The sequence below is a fragment of the Pomacea canaliculata genome, linkage group LG13 (assembly GCF_003073045.1).
Source record: "Pomacea canaliculata isolate SZHN2017 linkage group LG13, ASM307304v1, whole genome shotgun sequence".
In the NCBI taxonomy this organism is placed as follows: domain Eukaryota; kingdom Metazoa; phylum Mollusca; class Gastropoda; order Architaenioglossa; family Ampullariidae; genus Pomacea; species Pomacea canaliculata.
In genome coordinates this window covers 7,299,280-7,321,676 of record NC_037602.1, presented here as the reverse complement: position 1 = coordinate 7,321,676, position 22,397 = coordinate 7,299,280, and the positions used below count along the sequence as shown (strand labels likewise).

General features: G+C 37.1%; 2 protein-coding genes across 4 annotated transcripts; one reads left to right on the top strand and one right to left on the bottom strand.

Annotated features, from left to right (window-relative positions):
- Nucleotides 1-919: 919 nt before the first annotated feature.
- Nucleotides 920-8,819, bottom strand: LOC112553882 (N-acetylgalactosamine kinase-like). The gene is made up of 10 exons (XM_025221362.1): nt 8,392-8,819; nt 7,573-7,811; nt 5,749-5,837; nt 4,909-5,032; nt 4,260-4,497; nt 3,205-3,303; nt 2,702-2,854; nt 2,318-2,528; nt 1,815-2,016; nt 920-1,623 (listed from the first exon to the last, which is right to left on the bottom strand). The coding sequence occupies exons 2-10, from the start codon at nt 7,635-7,637 to the stop codon at nt 1,419-1,421; spliced, it is 1,386 nt and encodes a 461-aa protein (XP_025077147.1). The 5' UTR covers nt 7,638-7,811; nt 8,392-8,819; the 3' UTR covers nt 920-1,418.
- LOC112553880 (threonine--tRNA ligase, cytoplasmic-like) lies at nt 8,118-21,240 on the top strand. 3 transcript variants are annotated; one of them, XM_025221360.1, is made up of 20 exons: nt 8,118-8,291; nt 9,540-9,599; nt 10,319-10,500; nt 11,019-11,134; nt 11,429-11,555; nt 11,817-11,934; nt 12,260-12,324; nt 12,527-12,605; nt 12,999-13,145; nt 13,393-13,491; nt 14,460-14,555; nt 14,798-14,868; nt 15,187-15,349; nt 15,756-15,893; nt 17,080-17,157; nt 17,594-17,694; nt 17,908-18,009; nt 18,371-18,443; nt 18,843-18,957; nt 19,400-21,240. In XM_025221360.1, the coding sequence occupies exons 1-20, from the start codon at nt 8,241-8,243 to the stop codon at nt 19,546-19,548; spliced, it is 2,130 nt and encodes a 709-aa protein (XP_025077145.1). In that variant the 5' UTR covers nt 8,118-8,240; the 3' UTR covers nt 19,549-21,240. The 3 variants fall into 3 exon arrangements, with proteins under 3 accessions (XP_025077145.1, XP_025077144.1, XP_025077146.1); XM_025221359.1 differs by having other exon boundaries at nt 8,169-8,409; XM_025221361.1 differs by lacking the exon at nt 8,118-8,291 and adding an exon at nt 9,062-9,295.
- Nucleotides 21,241-22,397: the final 1,157 nt, after the last annotated feature.

Below are 22,397 nucleotides of genomic sequence, written 5' to 3'. Positions count from 1 at the left end.
TGATCCTGATAGCAATGCACGTTGGGTAAACGTTCTTCTACCAAAGATGATACATTAAGTCTTTGATTCCACGTTGGAACACGGTAACTATCAAACAAGTCATTTTAGAGCATAGCCCATGGTATAGGTGTAACCATGGATGATGGAGGATAAGACGAAAAATATATAGAAACAGGAAAAACTTGTTATAAGCAGACATAATGAGCTTTCCTGCAGATATCAACTAGCGATGGACGAAGTAAACCTTTCATAAATCTTGATAAAGAAAATTTCGGCGTCAGTGATGACCATGATGTACATCGTTCACTTTAGGCAGAGGTTCAGGTTGTTTTTAAATGCATGTGTATTTGAATATGCTCAACACCTACGTTATGCCTTCTTTCTTTTCCTCTGGAAAATTGGGCCTGATGCATGATACGTCACTAATAGAAGTATTTATCTAAACTGTTCCTGACTGCTAGGTACAGGCACCTCAAATGTGTCTTAACAAATAAGGAAAAAATGTTTTGCGGGTATCAAGAAGACAGCAGTGACTGTGGGTCCAGCTGATGACTTTCTAACAAAACCATCCTTATATGCAGATAAGGATGTACATTAGAAAGCTTTTTTGGGGGGGAGGGGCTAACACAGCCTAACTCCCAGCGTTTGCACCACCCGTCAAAAATTGTTCCCCTTTATAAATCGTTGTGTTGACCAACAAGTTATCTCCCTTTGTGAACTGCAAAATAGATTGTAAACCTTAGTATTTATTATAAACAGTTATCAATTAATTTTGACATGTGCCTCACTGGAATTATCATTTTTGATGTAGTCATCAATACACACTTCCATAGTCCCCTGAGATGAATAATAACCGTCTCAATATTGTCACAAAGCGCTTTGATGGGTCAAATTTTGATGAAAAACTATGAACAACCAAGCCAATTGCAAGACTTTATTTGATGATTTGTGTATAGACTTTCATTGCCAGCACAAAGGTGTATTTATTGAAGTCTTTTTATAAATCAGAGCAAGAAATCAATGCAAAGACATGTACACATCTGTGTAGGATGACACTTTTATCTCAAAGTGGAAAAATAATACTAAAAACACAAAAATTCTGCATTCATTTACAAATATATGAAAGATGCAGATGATTTACCAAAATAAATTGTGGAGAAAAGTCTCCAAAGCTTAAAAGCCATCATAATATTGTCTATGGAAAAATACCACTATTTGTATTCTATATATATATATGTGTAATTTTTCAGTCCACAAAATATTTTCAAATGCTTCCAATATTAAACAGGAAGAAACACCAAAGCTAGTGCAATCCCTGTCACCTGTGTGGGATGCTGATCTGAACTCTCCCAACCAAGAGGTGCAGAGAAACATCAAATGTTCAACTCTCACTGTATCATGCTTGAAGTATAAAGGCATCAGTTATTATAAATCTCTGCACCATTGCCTGGCTGAGTAGCAAACAGTGCTTGCTTAGTGAGTGGGGCGCGAGCAGGGTCTGGGGTGTAGTAAGCATCACGGACTTTGGTCAGAACAGACATGATACTTTTGGACTCCACCAGAGACACACCACATCCTCCCCAGCCTGCACCAGTCATACGTGAGCCAAGCGCTCCAGAATCTCTGAAAGCAACATGGGTAGAAAACATCCTCAGACTGTGACCTAACAAAGCAAGGAGAGATATCTGATATTTGTAATTTCACCTCTGTTATGTATCACCCTTCCATACTGCTAATGCCCTGCAGGCTGTAGACGGACAATGTGGACAGAACAAAATTCTTTAAATATGGTCTTCTTGAAAATAAATAATTACCTGCATATTTGAACCAGCTTGTCAAGGTCTGGGTGGCTACACTCATACAAGTCTCGACAGCTTGCATGACTCTCGTCCATCAAATGCCCTAGACGCTGAAGTGCATCAGTGGGTTGTTCTTCGCATACTGTTCTAAACTGGTAAACTCGGCTGGCCTCACTGTATACATGAGTGGCTCGCTGAAATAGCTTAAATGATGTTACTGAAACATGCCAAAAGCACCTTCTTCAGATTGCATTCATTTTTCTGGTAACAACTTGAAGCAGCATTTAAGAACTGTCACCAGTGTATCGATAATAGCATTTATATTTCTACGATGAACAAGGAGAAAGAAAAAAATCAAAGTTTAAGGCAGAGGATAGAAGGAAAAGATTATTAACATTGTGTAACAGAAAAGCTAGTCACAAGGAAAAAAACCAGCAAAATGATGGAAGTAAAACTTATTAATAGTAACAGAAATCAACAAAGCCAGCTGTCATAAATGATTAACCAAGCAAACCAACCATGCGTAGTGTTTTGACTGAGACTGCTCAGAGCAAGTTCATCTGGAGTCACCTCCAACAACTGGCACAGCTCATCTTTGTTGTATGGTTCCTTGTGAAGAGTCTCTTTGACCAAAGACAGCATCTCATCAAAGTTTAAACCAAGCTGCTTCTGCACTCCACCCAGAAGACGCGTTTCACGCCATGGCAGGCCTTGCGCCTTGGCCAACACCTAATTTAACAAATATATAAATACCATAATAAAGCATACTACATCAAGTATGTTTATCTCTATCGAGTAAGCAAAGTTTCCCAAAACATTGATAAACAGAAGCAGTTATAAGACAAGAAACCCTCAAAAAACAAAAACCCTCCAAAACACCAAGATATAAAAAGCAAACAAACCTGAGCAGCAAGTCTGCACTCAACCACCCTTATATTGAAATCTGATGTAGCTGCCTTATTGTGTTCCACTAGACTGTTAGTAATGATAAAGGCAGCCCCAGCTGGCAGCAGAATATTGGTAGTGCGTAGGGGGTTAAACTCTATCAGCTTAGCCTGTGGGAACAGCAAAATTCAGAATTACAAAAGTCTTTTGCAAAAATTGTACTTCTTGTCACTAAAAAGGCAACCTCAGGCACTAGTTTCATAAACAACAAACACAGCACATGGAATACTGCTCTACTTAGTCAATATGATATGTGAACTTTGCATATCACTGAGTCATTAATGACTAGATTATAATTCATAAAATTCATTCTTCCCAGACATAAATAACTTAAGTCTAATTAAACGTAATTGATATGAAGAAATGCAAACCTCAAAATGAAAATGTTTCTGCTTGCATAATTCAGACAAGCCATCATAACAGACAATAAATTTCCAGAACATTTATCTGAAAAACTAACCATCCCATGGTTAGCCATAAAGCTGATTGCCTGGTCCATGCCTCCACCCTCTGTTCCAATGTAATGTTCACATTTTGCACATACTTCTGCCAGCACTTTCTGGAAGACAAATAATTATTTATAAAATTTCAACTTGCCAGCCTAGCAGTAGGAGAAACAAATAATGTACATACCATTCTGCATTGTTACTTCAGAAGTTGTGAATGTATAGCCACGTCTATTTTTCTCACACATTAAAAGTCTATTACAGCACAAAACATTTTTTTCCAAATGATGGCTTTCTGTACAAGATAGTATTTCTCAAAATCTGAGTGAACAAACCCTCTCCCTTCTTGAGTCACAGATCTATAAACATCATCATGCACATGAAGAAGTCAAGCCTATGATGGCAAAAATGTCTACAGATTCACACAATTAACATATCAGCTCACTCTTTGGCTGCTGCCTTGACAACGCAAGCCTATCCATATATATTGCTAATGTCTGAGCTTCTTGCCACTTTTTGCACATGGAAATCTTGAAAGAACAACAATTTGATAGAAGGGATTTTTCACTCAGATTTTGTGGTACAAAATATGTGGTATATGTGGTATAGAACTTACTCAACCCAGTCATTTAAAAAAATAGTTGTGCTGTATTACATATTTAATGAGACTTTTTTCTAAACATACTTCAAATGCACATCATGTACGCATTTTAAACAGTTAAAATGAGTGACATGAAATCTAACAGATTAAATTAGATGAAAAAATTATTCACCCTGTAATGTCTGACAACATGATTGGCTGCGCTATACTTCCATTCTCAGTCACTAAATTTATGCATGTATGCACTGTATTTTGGTAAATAATTATACAGTCTCAACTTATTATCTTGCCAACCTTCATTTGCTGGGAAAAAGGCAAGGGTGGCAAGATAAACAAAATATATCATTCATAACTTTGAGAAAAAATGTTTGTTCTATCAAAAAGTGTGGCTAGAGGTGAGGTTGGTAAAATAACAAGATGAAAATCATTTAAAATCATAAAATTTCTCATCAGGCAGGTGTTAGTCACCTTGGTCAGAGTCCAGCCATTGACTTGAGCAGTTGCCAGTGCAGCACAGCATACAAGAGCACTAGAGCTGGACAGACCTGCACTCTTGGGAACACTGCCATCTACCAAGGCATTAAATCCAACAACACTGCCTGCTCCCATATGCTCTATTACCCCTCTTACACCACACAGAGCATAGTTGTACCATTGAGGATCTGATCTGCTTATTGTAAAATTCTCCAGAGAACATGAAAACTCTCTAGAGTGGAAAAGTAACAAAACCTGTTGTCAGTCATTTACCAAAGCATATTTTTACTTTTCTTTTTCTTTAACTCCAATTATAATGCACTGTAAATGTTTTTGTACAGACTGTGTCTGTCTTCTGGACCTGGAGTTGTTGGAACCTACATTCTTAACAACTAAACCAAGGAAAGAGGGCTGGCAACAAAGGGGACTTAATAAAGAGATGGTCACTATTCCCTTTCCCCAAATGCAACAGAACTACAATCTACTTCTTTCTTCCCCTATCTCAGGAAATTTTAGGGAAAATGAAAATAAAAAGAAAAACATTCATGACAAGAAATTATCACAAGCTTTAAAATCCAAGGATTAAAAGCACTCAGTTTTTTTAACATACAGCAAAACAAACTCAAAACAGTTTTAGACATACTTGTAGGAGGGATCTTGGTTGACTAGGGTAATCTCTTTGCTGTTGTTTGTTGATACAGCAAACACGATATCTTGCTCTATTGCCATGGGAAGCACTGCATAGCCACAGTAATCAATATGTTCTCCTGGAAACAGAACAGGCACAGCATAATAAACTGCAGTGATTCTGAAAGCCATCCAACAGGGTCAGTTGGTGTGCCATTAGGAAGATACTGAAATGTAAAAAATACACATTCGAATTTGAGCACACACACACGCAGAGTTTCTCTCCACCATACATATTAGAAATTCTGCCAATAAAGGGGATGGGGTGGATGGGGTGGAATTAGTGTTTTATGCTGTGCTAGGACCTAAGGCTATATCACAGCAAGGCAGCCAGCCCTGTAACAGATGCCACAAGCAGAGAAAGAACAGTGTGTCCAAGACAAAAGCAAAACCCAGGACACCCAGCCCTCACTATACTGGTGGCAGGTGCTAACTGTTGTGCAATTCTGTCAATACATCTGCTATACAACATCAGCATGTTGACAGTAGCTGTCTAAATCTTTACATTTCAAAGCAATAAAAATGAAAATCTTTGAACTTATTTTATGCTTAGAATATCTTTTAATCCTCCACATTTCTGCAATATTTTACAAGATTTTCCTTGTCTGCGTGTATGTGAGTGCTGAAAGGCTGCAGTTTTATGTTTTGTGTCCATGCAAAGTCACAGCCTTCCTCAGTCCAAAAGTCTTTTATATCAATTTTGACAATTTCAGCAGCATCAGGAAAAAATTTCATGAAAATCACAACTGATTTAATTACACAAAGTCATAATAATGTCATCTACTCAATGTTTTACCAATGAGATTTACTCTTCCTGGTGCTCTAGCATAGATGATGGGATCATGGCCAAAGCGTTCCTTAAACTTTGACTGGAGTTTTGCATACCTGTGAACAGATATATGTACCCCAAATGTCACTGAATTTTCTTTTTGTAAGCAGCAAAGGCACTTTTAAATGCACTTAATAATAATAGTAAAAAGAACATATACTGCACATCCCCACTTGGCAATGATCTCAATGCACTTAACCAAAACAAAAGACTAGCTCAAGAAACAAATAAAGTAACACAGCCACCAAACTACAAAAAATAAAGGGAAGAGAAGAGGTATGAAAAATTTATGGTGATAAAAGAAAGAGACGAGCAGATATTAGAGGTATTATCAAAAACAGAAGACTAATCAAGATAGCACCGAAAAGTGACCTTAATATCAAGCGGACAGCAAATCACTGAAGACACAAAGCAGTGCAGTATTAACAGAACAATGTTCAGGATACTTATTTAGTCCTCTTTGTACCTAGATAGTACATGAGGTATTCAATAAAGACCTCCAGTTTTTACTTCAACTGCAAGTTTTGCAATGTTGTTCCAAGTCAGTTCCTGTTTTTTTTTTTTTAGTTCTTTCTCTATTGCTCTTTACAGTGTTTCTTTTGGCTGACCATGTTTCCTCTTACCCATCAGCTGTCCATGAAGAGAAATTTTAGGTGATGCTTCTGGTTTCCTTCTGCATACGTGCCTTTGCTTTTGTAGATTTTGAATTTTGAATTTTGTTTACCTTGTTTAAAGGTTAGACTTCCAAATTTATCCTTAAGATACTGCGTCATTATCTGCAAGAACTTTTTCCCTTTGTACAACATACTTCCATAATTCCAAGAAGATCAAGTCAGTACAGATGCAGTTCTTGGAAGGTCTGTGCTAACTTTCCTGTTTGGTTTAGTTTCCTCAAATTCCAGTAAACAATACTAATGACAGGTGGTGTGTGTGTGTGAGAGACAGCAGTTCAGCTGTCAGGTTGGGAATGTCTTTGTTGCTTTGGCCTCTGGCTGTATGGCTGCCTCTCCACTGCCACTGTTTGTTAGATTGTCTCTGTCTCATTAACAGTATCTTTTTACAGAATTAATTGCTGGTGCAGTGCCCAGCCTCCTGTGACCTGGAGGTCAGGTGGACTACTCTATGTCTGGTCTCTATTCCTTGACCTGTCTCACACTAGTGAGACTACCAGGAGCTAGTGCTATTGTTGGCATAGCTATTAGCATCACTGAGACATGCAAGTCATCACTAAGACATGCAAGTCCCCTGACTTGAGGTCCAGATGAGCTTTTATAATAGTGGATTGATCATGGCATGTTTAAAGTAAAAGGGCAAAGTGCTGGTAGCCAACGAATGGTTGACAGTGCATAAATGGAATCATGCAGCCGATCAAGACACTTATTATAAGTAGATGGGTTGGAACTGGGTCAAGAAAGTAAAGAGAGTGAGATTTCGTAGGAGACTGTCATCAAAGTAGTAAAAAAAAAAATTAATAATTAAATAATTAAAAGGTATAGCTTACTCTACTGCCTTACATTTCGGCATAAGATAAAAATTTGGGAAAGAAGAAAATCTGAAGCATAACATGATATCATGGACGTGTATTTAATAATATAAGTTCGATAATATAAGGGGATATAAGTTTGTGATATCGTCTCCTATACACGTCATATCACTCAAATTCTTGAGAAGGAAACCGCATAAGCACATGCATAATTCCTTCTCTCCTGTCATAGTCACCAAATGTCAGTAAAATAGTTACACCAGAATGAAAACCCTTTAATTAAACTTGTATTCATCACTGCTCCTTACCGATCCTTCTCTTTATCCGGAATCTTGCAGACGGGTGGCGGAGTATCGTCCATTTTCTTGATCATGTGATCTCTGTAGTTGTCTCCCTTGATGGTGGTCGGTCAATTCGACCACAAATGCGCTAATTCGACCTCTGTCCATAGTCCCGTTTCTGCGTAAGCTGTATGATTACGAACTAATATCCATATACGTCCGTGGTATGATCTGGTCATGAATTTGTCCGTGATCAGTTTGCAGTTCTGTATGTTAAGAAAAGTATCTTCAAGTGTAGAAAAAAATGGGGAGAAAACAAGTTGAGTCAATTCGACCACCGAGAAAAAAAAATTAGTTTAATCGTCACCTACTAACACATTCCTTAATCGGATATTGTGCGTAAACAATACAAAACTACATTTTTCCAATTCGAATTAGTATCCAAGTCAACCAACATCAATAAAAGATTTTCGCATAGATAAGGACGTGGTCGAATCGTCTACAGACTGGTCGAATCGGAAGAGTCAAACCGACCGGTGATCCTGATTTTTTACTTTTTTACTTTTTGCTATTTTAGATACACAATTTTTGAATAAATATGTATCTTATGAAAAAATTAACTCAAATTATTTTATTTCTGGTCAAAATTAATAAATACGAGAATTCGTGATAATGTTGATGTCACTCTTACCAACATGGAGGATAACGTGGCTGTCGAAGTGGCGAAAATGAGTGTTTCAGAGAAGGCATGCGGCTTTGTTTCTTCTTTTTGATCTCTAACATTCAACCATGTTATCAACACGAATAAGTATAGGACGTTTAGCCAAGAGGATAGGAATCACTTACCGCAGAGCCATGAGCCTGGTGTGTTTCTGTTGTCGTTCGTTGTCAGAGGGTAGTCTTTATCGAGAAATTTATTTAAGGATCGTCAACCGGCGTTTTAAAATAGCGTTTGTTCTATGAATATCTTGACATAAAAAATTTTTGTGGTTGGTTTTCATCAACATATACAGCTATTAAGGAGCTAGATTTTTTTAATTGAGACTATCTATTCTACACTTTCCATCTAATCACTCTTAACGTGACTGACCAACATAGTAAGATTGCATCATTTTTGACATTTCAAACAAAGACGTGGAATTTGCACCTATTTAATGGCATACCTGTTTGAAGATGGCTTATTATCCTGATAAATTCTCTCACCTTTCTGTGATGGATTTTTTTTTTTCGTTCTGTCCAATATTTCTACTTCCAAAACCTATTTTCTTTTCCCCACCACTACTTCACTGCTTTCTAATTATTGTCATTTTTATTACAACCGATTATAACCTCATTCTGAATATGTGTAAATGCGACATCATTGTGAAAGTCTCTCTCACACACACACACGTTTTAATTCACATAATGATTCCATTAGTTGAAATTTGAATCTGATGCAATCAGTAGACATAACGCTTGTTGACGTGTTAGCAGCAAGTTTCAAAGCTGCCTAAAGGGACATTCGGAATGAGGCAATCATAGGAAATAGTTAACAACTCGAAAAACGATAAAGTCTCTGACCATTTTGTTGTGTGATTTGATAAGATAAACTCATTTAAAAATAGGTGTGGTTGTTAACCACATGGGCACTTAAGAAGTAACGTTATTGTTAGAAGTAAAGACTATAAATTTGCTTCAGCTAAGTTAGCCAGAGCAGTACATGCTAATTGCTGTTTTGTAGGACAATCAAGCTGCAAAAACTATGGATGAGGTAGGAATTATGGTTTCAATGAATGTACTAAGATAAAGTAAGATAGAACTTAAATACTATGATGATTAGCAGGCAAGGGATAATATTGTTCAAAGTTTAATAATAATATAATAGTAGTGTGTCACATAAAGCTTTATTAGTCTGTAGTCTCAGGAATAGGTGAGAAACTGGTACCATCTTAATATAATAATATATTTAAATTTTAATTTTTAATTAAAAATCTTTTTGTCTGAACTATTTACAGGAAGCCAAGACTAAGGTAAAGGGGGGAGCAGCTGGAGACACAATCAAGCGGCCACTGAAGGTAATGAATTTTTCTTTTCTCAAGTCTGCTATACAAGTTCACCAAATGTCAGTTGATGGAATCATTCTCAGTAGTTTTACCATTAATGCCGTCAGTGTTGGAATACTATTTGATTTGATACTGCTATGGAAAAAAATTTACACTTTCTCCTATTGTCTTGGATGTGGAGGTGGGTAATGTAGGGTGGAGAACCTACAACACTCAAAACTGATAGAGTAAAATATTTTGTAGATCAGCACTGGCACTGATAAGAAATGCAGGATATGACCAGGTCACATTGAGTTATGCAATCATTTAAGATACTGAGATAGCACATGGTGGAATGAGATCAGTTGTCTGCCATTGTAAGCATCAAAAAAGGATGAAAAGAGATTGTTTAGAAATTGTTAGTGTTAGGTTCTTAAAATGACAAAGAAAGTGTTTAATCAAACTACTGAACATTAATATGGAACCATATACATGGAGAAGTATAAATCAATCAAATGCCAACTTGTGCAGACAGTATAAGTGTTATTTTATAGTAAATATTTTTCTGACAATTTTAAATTAAGCATTACTGTTCCCACCATCTTCTAGTTTGATGATGCATTTATACCTTTCTAATCTAAGCTCTAGTATTGCAGCATAAAAAAATTGAATTTTGAAAAAAGATCAGTGTATTTGAGGAGAACAAAACCAATGAGATCTGTTATCTTGTCTTTCTGATTTTTTGTGACCAGATTACTCCCCCTCCAGAATTTCTGGAAAAGAGGTTGCAATTGTGGAACAAGTTGAAACTGGAATATGATAGCTGGGTGGCAGCCCAGACTCCACAACCAATTAAAATTACTCTCCCTGATGGGAAAATTGTAGAAGGAGAATCTTGGAAAACTACACCATATCAAGTTGCCAGTGGAATCAGGTTTGTTTTACCTCCTTTCTTTTTATCTTTATTTTCGCAAATGATCCAGAAATGTTTCAAATTTCTGTGCCACCCTTCAGGCAAGAGGAGCAAAATCATAAGAAATTTGAAACTTTTGTCTTTACAATGAAGACTAGAAATGCACAGAACTGTGGTGCATTGATGCAGGTATTTAGTTAATTTTTAGAAGTGAACCTAGAAACAGACCAACAGTCAAATGTTTCTGTGCAGCATTGTTTCCTGTACATTGTTACCATGAGAGTGCAAGTTAGAAGGGTGACAGAAAGGGACAAAGAAATAGCGTCACTTGTGAAAACACATTAATACAGTCAGAATTTATAACTTATCTTGATATTTAAACTGTTAAAGATGTCTTTTTAATTGTAAAAATTTATTGGAGATCTACTTTGCACTGTTTTTAACACCTGACATCATGAAATTGAAGGTTTGGAAAGGAAATTAGTTGTTTATTAAAAACGTATGTTGGCACACAAGGGTTTTCTTCTTTTTATTTTTAGTCAGGGTTTGGCTGACAACACTGTAATTGCCAAAGTTAATGGTGAGTTGTGGGACCTTGATCGTCCTTTTGAAGGCGATGCCACCCTCCAGCTTCTCAAGTTTGATGATCCTGATGGTAAGATTACTTCTTCTGTCACTAGTGTCAGCACTCTCTATTTTCTTTTGACTCTACATCTTTCCCTTTCTTTTCTCTTTTTTATTATAAACCCCTACCTTTTCCTGTAATAGCTGAGCAGATGTTAAAGATCAGAAAAATGTTTACTTCAGAAATACTTGGTCATAATTACTAACAGGTAAAATGTTCAGTAGTGTTCAGTTCTTGCAGTTTCTTTTATTGTATAGATATGTTTTTTTTCTTTTTTCTTTTTTTTTTAACTTGAGTTTTCGTCCTTGTCTTTCCACACAACAGGTCAGTATGTGTTCTGGCACTCTAGTGCACACATCCTGGGGGAGGCTATGGAGTGTCACTACGGAGGCCATCTTTGTTATGGTCCTCCAATTGAGGGAGGCTTTTACTATGACATGTGGACAGAAGAGTAAGACTGCATGATCCTTAACAGCTCAAGTTTAAAAAAGAAAAAATGCAACATGCTTATGGGCTTCATTAATAGTAGTTTAAATGTTTTGTGTTTTGATAAGCTAATGCTATACAAAATTCAAAATTCTACTTTAAAATCCCATTGCAGTCTTTCTGGCATACCTTAAATATTTGATGCCTGAATACTGTTTTAAAAAAAATAGTGGGGGGTGGGGATGTAAGACCAGGTTTAACTACTGTGATTTGATGTGTTGTACAGGTCAGTCTCAAGCAATGATTACCCAGCTCTGGAGTCATTGTTCAAAGACATAGTAAAGGAGAAACAGCCTTTTGAGCGACTAGAAGTCAGTAAAGAAAATTTGCTGAAGATGTTTGAGGTGAGTTGGTTAGATACATTTCTTTAGTACATGCATACCCTGTCCTCAAATAGAGAAAATGCTAAAAAAAAAAAAAAAGAAAAAGAAAAGAAAACCTCATGATTCTGTTAACTCAGAGCATCAGTTGTCATTGTGCTGACATATTCCCACAATTACCGATGTCAGAGACTTGCTATGTCTTATCCCCTTTCTGTCCCTAGTGTTTCTGAAGATTATATTCCATGTGAATGTTTAATGGTACCTTTTGATATGTCATTACCGAGGCATACATAACACTTCCTAAGATAGCATAGCATATGGTAATCAGCAGTCTGTCTCTCTGCAGTACAATAAATTCAAGCAGAGAATCCTTAATGAAAAAGTCACTACTCCAACTACCACCATTTACAGGTAAGAAAGAAAGGAGTGGATGAAAGTGTGCAGGCATGCACATATGATTATTTGACATTGTTTTTCAGAAAGTTGTATATCTTTCATTTAGTGACTAATAAGCTGCTTTATCCTGAAAGTATTAACATTTATACATCATACACACTTATCTATAGCAAGCATTCTTTTACAAGTTGTGAATATCTGTAAATGGATTTTGCAGATGTGGTCCGCTTATTGATTTGTGTCGTGGGCCACATGTCAGGCACACTGGCAAAATCAAGGCCTTTACTGTTACCAAGGTATTTAATGATTGTCTTTTGTGGTTACCTACTTTCACCAGGTCAAGTAATGCAAACCTTTTTGTTGACACATTTACATTCATGCAAGCAATCAAAAATGTTCCTTAATGGTTTCTGCTTGTTTTTATGATTATTATTATTATTCAAACACTAAAAACAGTTCAAATATCAACCGTTTGAGATAAAAGTTGAGTGCAAATATTTTCAATTTTTTTAAATGGCTGGGCATTTCCTTGGAAGGCTTGAAATATATGTAGCTAATAGCTTAAAATGAAGTCTCTGTGTTCTTCTTTCTGGGCATTATTTCTGAACTCATAATGAGAAAATGTAGTTTTATATTTTGGCATGTTCTTCACTGTTACAGTTTTGATTTTATCATTGTACACATTGCAGAACTCATCTACCTACTGGGAAGGCAAGGCAGATGCTGAAACATTGCAAAGGATTTATGGTATCTCATTCCCAGAACCCAAACAGCTCAAGGAGTGGAAACATTTCCAGGAAGAAGCTGCCAAGCGTGACCACCGTAAGATTGGGAAGGTTAGTATTCATTGTTTGCATTTAAGTATTATGTTGGTATCACAACTTTACAGGTTAATTGTTTAAATATTATTTTTCAGACAATCTAACTAAAGTTCTTGCTTATATAGAACAAGAATGAGCAAGGGAAACAAAAAGAAAGAAAGGAAACATTGTTGTGACCTACATATCTTATTTTTGATGCTTTGGTTTTTATACTAGCATAGGACTGCCTCAAAGTAGTGACAAATCTTGGCTATGCTTACAGGATCAGGAACTTTTCTTCTTTCACGAATTGAGTCCTGGTTCCTGTTTCTTCTTGCCTAAAGGTGCTCACATCTACAACACTCTCTGCGAGTTTATTCGGGTAAGACTCATACAATACTTGTTGAAAAATAATTTTTGTACACTTACCCTAATCACTTTTTTACCTGAGCTGCATGATGATACTGACAAACTGCCTTGATTATGCATGTCACAATAGCGCAAAGATGGATGCCGAATATTGTTTAAATTGTCATTCTCTCCCTTAAATCTCTATGTGAATTAAATGGCCAAGCTATGACTAGTCCCAAAGTTATTTTTTTTTAAAGATTTCTGCTTACTCCTCAGGGCTTCTGCTAAGGCTAAATTCTTTGGGGTCCCAGGGACCCCTTCTTCAGATTTTTAAGGGGTCCCTGTTCTTCGCCCAAATTTGAAGGGGACCCCATTGACGAAAATTGAAGGCGTCCTCCGAACTTTTAATGCATACTGTACGCAATTTTTGGCGTAAGCAGAAGCCCTGCTCCTTTAGAGATCTGACGGAACTAGCCTTATTAGTAAGTTCTCTGCTGAAATTTTGAAACAGCATGTTGCATTTGGTGCATCTGCTTAGCAATGATGACTCCCTTTCTCTGCAAAATGACCAAAAGTGTGTCAACATTTTCTGATGCAGAAGCGATCATAATGCAATGTGACGATATTTCAGTCTAGCTAATAAAGTACCTGTCAGTAGAAGAAAGTGTCTTCGAAGGTCAAAATTTTTGTTGTAGCCATACTAGCATACTCTTTTTGCTAGTTATTTTATATTTTATTATTATTAAAAAAAACATCAGAAATTTTTGCAACAGGAAATTTATTTTTTGGAGTAGCACTCTGACCTTTTAATGTAGTCAAAACCATTTTCCAACCGATTGAATCTTAACCCAGGATTTTTGCCGACAAACTTCTCATTTAAACTTAATTGCTGTAAAAGGTTTTTCCTAGAACTTTTTTTTACATATGCCTTATTATCATTTGTCATCATTGAAAGTGACGTTTTAATGGTACATTATTTGTGGGGTGATGTGTTTACAGAAAGAATACTGGAAGCGTGGATTCCAGGAAGTAGTCTCCCCTAATATGTACAATTCCAAGCTGTGGAAGGTGTCTGGCCACTGGGATCATTATTCTGTAAGTTTGCTTTTACTATGTTCCCTAATCCCTTAATTGTATACTTTAAAGGATTAAAACAGGAATGCTTACAGATTTCCAAAACTATTATACAAAGCAAGAAATTGTTGCATTTACTGCTTTGAAATAACATGTATCTGTCAGGATATAGTTAATTTTGTTTTCTGGGGTTTCTTCCCCACCCCAAGATACATTTTGGGGGATATGCTATTAATGTGTTACGACCATTTTCCCCTTTCCAGGAGAACATGTTTTCCTTTGAGGTGGAAAAAGAAATTTTTGCCCTGAAACCTATGAACTGCCCTGGCCACTGGTAAGCAGTGTTATGGCTTCATTAATGGCTGCTGCATCATGTAACTGTTAATACGTTTATCAGAGACTTTGGTGTGTTTGTATTTTATAAGTTTATATTTGTAACCCAAAAGAAGAGGAAAAGCTACTTCTTGCTGTAGTCACCCCCAAAAATGCATGGATTTGGATCATGTAACTTGTCAGATTGTACCTTTAGTTGATAAATCCCAGAAAAATCCCATAACTTTAATTACCTCTCCTGTCACTAGCACTCCCTATCATATTTGTTGTTGTTGTTTTTTGAAGAGGTGACCTTCTGTGTTGTTTTTCTTCCATAAAGCCTCATGTTTGACCACAGACCTCGATCGTGGCGTGAGTTGCCTTTGCGTATGGCAGACTTTGGTGTGCTCCACCGCAATGAACTGTCTGGAGCTCTGTCAGGTCTTACGCGTGTGCGGCGTTTCCAACAGGATGATGCACACATCTTCTGCCGACCTGACCAGGCATGTCTTGTGCTTTTGAATATATATAAAAGTGTCCTTTCGCAGAACACATTCTTGCAAAACAGTGGTCTTTAAACAGAGTGAAAGTGTTGCGGAAATGGAATGTTAGCTTGAATGTTTTTATGATTGTGAGAAATGCTCACTAGCAGTTGTTTCACTGGTAAATCTGTTGGGTTGTGTCCTTGCTTCCATACAGAGTGGATGTTATGGGGGACTTTTTCTCCAACAAAAGCAAATGACAAATTTATTCATCTCATAATCTCTTGTGCACATTAGTAAAAGACCATGCAGAAAAAGATTTTCAGTTCATAAGATATAACATTTTCAGTTGTTTGGCAACACACACCTTTTCTTCCATTTGTGTGTTGGAGGAAAAAAGAAAGGTTACTATTGATATTGTTCACAGATCAAGGAAGAAATAAAGGGCTGTCTCGACTTCCTCAAGTTTGTCTATGGCACGTTAGGCTTCACCTTTGACCTGAAACTATCCACCAGACCAGACAAATTCCTTGGAGAAATTGCTGTATGGGACAATGCAGAGAAAGTAAGACTGGGTTTGATCAGTGTTCTCCTCTTTTTTTTGTAGTTCCTTACTTTAATAACTTAATCTAGACTTTTTTTATTACAGAAAAATAGGAGCAGGATACTTTGTCCCCTTTATATTTTTCTTGTATGCATTAACATAACTGTTATTTCTCAAGGATTTTGTTGATTATTTAGCACATGCACGGTGCACTTTCGTCGATGGTTAAATCAGAAGCAGGGGTCAGTTTGTTAGCCTCTTACCTGCCTTTACCACGACGGTAAAAAGATGCATGGAAAGATCGCAGTTGTTACAATGGTAAATGTTAAAAAGTCAGAAGAAAAGTTAGTATTTTATCTGCATTCCCAATGATAAATACCTAAAATCTTGAAGGATATAAATTGGGGCTGCAAGTGATACGAAGAGAGAACTTCATGCTGACACCAAATTCAGCAATATGCTGTCGACATTTCATGTCAGGATTTCAGATAAATTACCCATGTTCAAGCAACTAGATCTCAATATTACATTGCGGGTATAAACGTCAGTGAAAGCATTCAAGTGGTACCATGATGAACACTGTGCAAGTTCAAACATCTTTGCCAGGCTTTCAGAAAAAGTAGCATAAAAGATGCGTGTTGCAATCTCAGACATTGATTCTGAAATAACAGTTGGTGGAAAGAGTCTTGTAAGTGTAAAAGGTGTTGACAATAATAGTAGCCAATAAATCTTGTCTCAGTCAGAGCGCAATTAATCATGGAATAACCAGACATCAAAAAACCATGTTGGTCTTTCGTAATTTTGTTTTATTTCTGCTACCCACGATACAAAATTATTTCTTCAGTATGAGCAGACAACTGTCAAAGCAACTTTGTCAGACTCAGAATATGTCACGTTAATTAAAATAATTTTTTATTCATATCAGTACAGGTGAAATTGAGTAGCTTGTAGAAGACACTTCCAGTAAAAAAAATGCTGTAAGCTGAGCCGTGTGTATATTCTCAACTCCCTCTTCTGATTTGTGCAAAGCTAAATGCTGATTTAGTGTTGTTATAGAATACCAGTCAGAACAAAAGACCCTGACTGCTGTTGGTGTTGTATCTGTAATGCAAGTTTTTCAGTGCAAAAGATGGCTTTAGAAGACAGTTACATGATTGTGTATGTCATGAGATGTGATAATGCGTTTGTATGACTTGTGATGTTGCAGCAACTTTCAGAGGTGTTGGAAGAATGTGGTCAGAAGTGGGAGCTGAATCCAGGAGATGGTGCCTTTTATGGACCCAAGGTAGTACCAAAACTTTCTATTTTTCTACCAAAACTCTTACCATTAGGAGTCTGTTTAGGTATTGACATACACATGTTCCTGGGTTAGGGTTATTTTCAAGTAATTTAGGGACCATCAGGAACATAATTGTCACTTTTGAATTGCAAGAAATAAACAGTTTTTGTCGGTTGAACAGAATATAGTTTTTCTAGGATGTCTTTTTTAAATTAATTTTTTTGTACCGGTATCAAGTTTGCTGCTTAGGGTTCATTGTTGACATGATCGAGTTAAGATACATTTTCAGTTGATGTGAATAGGAAAATGTTAGTTCCCTAAAATTGATCATAGCAGGACATCTCAGTTGGACACTAGTGTATTTGATAGCTGTTACTGGGTGAATAGATTGGACTTCACTATTTGTTAAAAATCAGTGTTACCTTTATAACTCATTCCACAGATTGACATCACTATTATGGATGCCCTTCGGCGACCTCATCAGTGTGCTACCATTCAGTTGGACTTTCAGCTACCTGAACGTTTTGGCCTAACCTACATCGAGTAAGCACATATCATTGTGTGTGTGCATGTGCTTGTATATAGGGGATGGCAGGGGTTTTTTTGTGTGCTTGCCTGTTTTGCTTTTCCTTCTTTTAGAGGTATGGGAAAATTTAAGCCAAATATGCAGTTTTAAATTGTTCTTAAAATAATGATTTTAGCTGCTTGGAGACCAGATAAGGTAAAATGTCTTATCATAATTTGGATGTGTTACAGTGACCGTGGAGAGCGACTGAAGCCAGTCATTGTACATCGTGCAGTCCTAGGCTCTGTCGAGAGGATGATTGCCATTTTGTGTGAGAGTTTTGGTGGAAAATGGTTTGTTATTTATTGATTTTTTAAAAAATTTATATTTCTTTTTTGTTTGTTGACTTATTACATAGATTCGTCTAATGTCTCTGACTTTTTTCTTTTAAATGGCTGTGCAATTACCAGAATAATGCATATGAAGATTTAATTTATAATTTCTCTTGCAGTTTCTCCATGTAAGAAAAAAATAGCTTTATAAAGATTTTAAAATATTTGTCATGTTTCATTTACAAAACGGATAATAAATTAATAGTCGCTGTGTCTGTGGAAAGGAGGATTAGTGATGTTCAGAAACAAGAGAAAGCCTTTGAGTTATTTTAATATTTGTTAAGAGAAAACCATATCTTAAGGATGCCACTTATTATTTCAGGCCATTCTGGTTGTCTCCTCGGCAGTCTATTGTTATTCCTGTGGCTCCACCATTTGATGAATATGCTGAAAAGGTCAGTCTGATTTTCTGCATACATATTTGTTGCTGATAAAGATGCATAAGAAGTGCATTACTCAATTCAGTTTGCTTTTGAGAGAGATCTCTCTCTCCCTCTTCTCCTGTATACCTCCTCCTCCTCCCCCCCCCCACCACTCATGCACTCAAAATTAGGAGAGTGTGTGTGGGTGGGAGGACATGGTCAGATACACTGGGATGTGCACAGAGTTAAAAAAAAATTACATATTCAAGCATACTGCCATGCAGAAACTGGGTAATAAACGATGCTGTTGATAGTCTTGTGGGCAAGTGTGTTGCGTTTGGTGTAATACTTGCAGGTGACTTTTATTTACTTTTTTTTGTGTGTGTGTATGTGTGCAATATTGCTGAAGTGAGATTTGGTTTTAATTGTCAGGTGAAGAAGCAGATACAAGAGGCTGGATTTTTATGTGACCATGACCTCGACAGCGGCACCACGATGAACAAAAAGATTCGCAATGCTCAACTTGCACAGTACAATTTCATCTTTGGTCAGTGAAAAAAAAAATTGAGAGCGTTTGTTGGATGAATGAACTTGTCAACCTGAATACCAGTTTGTTTGTTATCAGAATACAATGCAGATTATTTTCTTTTGACTTCATTAATACACTGTTTCTGTTGTTACACATTCTTTGGCAAACGGGATGAGTGTGAGGTGCATGTGTTCACATCTGACATTTTATTTCAGTTAAAAATGTATGCTAAGTGCCTTTATCCTACTGACCCAGTGTATTGTGATCATTATAGTAGCCAAGGACATAACTCAGGATAATACCCTGAGTCTCCTGGTCATGTGATGCTTGAGAAAAAATTTCTTTTTCTTTTAAAGAAAAAGAAAGGAGGTGCCCTAAGTCTTTTAACTTTCTGTGAATGTGTACATTTGTGTGTGAAGAGAAGAGACAAATTATTTGAGTGCTGTTTCTGTCATTACAGTTGTTGGAGAAAAGGAACTGGCCAATGACACTGTGAACGTTCGCACTCGTGACAACAAAGTGCATGGGGAGCAGAGCATTGAACATGTCATTGAGCGCTTCAACTACTTCAAGAACACATATGTACGAGACGCAGAGGAAACGTTCTAGTGGATATTGGCATCAGCTGAATCCAGAAATGGGTTGCTCATGCCAGAATCTCGATGATGCTTTTCCTTCTACAGGGTTGACGAACACTTTGTCTGGGCTGGCACAACTAGATGTGAACCATAGACACACATGCAGACCCCCTCACTCTTGTGTGAACTGCATTGGCCTGTGTGAGATCATGAGGATCTGTCATGGCAATCTTTGAAAGTGGTGTTGGCTCTGGTCACAGATTTTCTCACTAAGGGTGAGAGGATATTGCTTTCATGATAATACTAAGGGTGATAATATTAATTTGATTGTTCTTATTTGCCTTGTTTTGGGGTGTGTGGTTTTTTTGGCACATCCTTATTTAAAGTAGTTCATTATTAGTGATGACTATAGAGGGAGAATGAACTCTTGGGGAAACTGTAAACTATTCATGGCAAAGAATGTTAATGGATATGAGGAAGTAAACTTAAAAATTTTGCGATTTTTTTTTAGACAATTTATATGTGAAGTGCTTTCTTTTAAAGTGAGCATTTTTTTTGTGGGGGGTATCTGTTGCTGTTGGTTTGTCAGTTGAGCTTTCAGTTTAACATCATGATTAGGGTATAATATTGACTGTTGGAAGATGCCACCATACTACATGAGACATTCTGTTATTTTGTTTTTTCAGCTTTCTTTACTTTGATTGGCAGCTGTTCTAAATGAAAAGCTGCTGAGCACTATCAGAATAGCATTATATGTAGCCTTTCACAGTGTCATTAATTTTACGCTGCTTGTGGCTTGTCAGTGATGGAGAAGCAGATGGACTTCTTTGAAAGTAACTTATTGTGGTCATACATGCTTCTTTGTCACACTTCTGTCCTGTATTTTGCTTGTTTTCAAGATTTACTACTAGGAGTACTCGCTCTTCTGCAAAAACAGCGAAGACAGTGATTCCTGCACACTGGTGTCAGTGTTTAAGATTGAGTACACCACAGCTCTTTCTTTAAGGCTACTTAACATTTGTGAAGGGTGTGGTCTGCAAAAATGACAGACACACACCATCTAATATATTGTGTATCTTGTTTTAATATGTCCTGCTGTTTCTGAAACTTCTAATTCTGGTGTGCAAATTTCATATAGGATCATATTTCATATAGGATTGTAAGGATTCCAGATTTCAAAAGCAGTGCTATTAAAAGTCATCTTCCCTAGCAAGTTCTTAAGTAGTAAACATGACTGTCCAGTAGCCTTTGCTGTGAGGACAGTCTAGCTTGTATCACTGCTAATTCAGCTTATTCTAGAATTCTGTGGGGGTTTTTTTTCCCCAACAACACAAAATACAATTTTGACTTTGACAAGGACTTAAATGGCACTGCAGAAATGATTTATATGCCACAATATTTTTATCCCATTGTTGACTTACATGGCTTACAAGGAAGCTTCTATTCTAGTGCAGAGTTTATTTTTCTCAGTTATGTGCACTGCAGTTACTTGCAGAATCTTCTATAAATCAGCGAGATGAACTTGTAGTGTTTATCAACTTTATGTGTGCTTTAAAATCTGCTTCCTTTCAAACCAGCAGCAGCACTTTCACAAGTTTACCGTTTTTGTTCTCAGTTGGCTCAGAGTAATTCTTTTTAGATTGCACAATCATGCAGTTGGTTTGTAAGGTCATTAAAGCTATATGTGAAAATTGTCAGTGAAATAAACACCACAACAATTTCATAGTTTGTCTTTTTTCTTAACTTTTTTTTTTTTTCGCTTCAGAAATCTGATGATTACTTAACATACCCAAACTTGTGGTAGTTATGAATCAATACCTAGAACCTTAGCAAGCTCTGCACCCAAAATTTCTGGACTGTCCTCAAAATGCAGACCTCGAGATCGTCAGCCGATCTAGTAAGAGTTGCGTATCGCTGCACAGCAAACCCTAAAATTAAGCCAGGCGCCTGTGTTCCCACACCACAGTGCTTACTGAGTATACACACTGTACCATCATTGCTCTTGAATCTGCGTAGTTTCCAATCACGTGACCCCGCAATGCGTCGGTCCATAGCTAATCCTCGCGTAAAGTTACCCCAGCTCTATGAGTACGGCCCCAGAGATAGCAGCTGGGGCGACGGAAATAATAAACTGTTCTCGGGCATCACGCCCACAACTGGCGCTGGGTCCAAACTACCGAAATCAACTGTTGACCGAGTTATGTCGGCTGAAAGTCGGTCTGTGTCCAGGCATGCTGCTCGTGTTGAAAAGTCCGCTGGAACTATTTTTAGCCAAGGACTTTGCTCCCTGTGGGGACACTATCAGGACACCTGTAGGATCTCGTGCACCGAAAACAAGAAATGAGTTAAACTGCATGGTTTCTCTCTCTGATAAAATATCCGTTATCACAGCCTGTTTGAGCTTTAGTCATTCCTCATCGTAAACACCCACTTCTCACTATCAGCACGGGTTCCCCTGTCCAGTAAGTGGTACACTTTTTCACCTGCACCGGTCGAAGCAAACGAAAGAGTCCCGCATAATTTCTGTTATTAAACTCGATGTTCTACATAACCTTCAACTTTTTGCACATGAACAGACGTGAAAATAGATTATATTAAAGTTGGTCATACTCTTTATGAGATTCTATGCAGTTTTATTTTGCTTTGACTATAAGGTGTAGAGCACGGAAGGAAGGCTTCCTTAACCGGAAGATACCAGAGATGAAAATGAAAGTAAAGCTTGAGACGCAGAAAATAATTTGGCCAACACCTCGCTAGTTTCCATTAATCGTATTAGTTTGTCCACCAGCACACACACACACAAAATAATCAGTAACAGATCCACGTATAAACAACAGGTAATCTAGATAAAACTGCAGTTGTTTCTCTGCAGAAAATCCT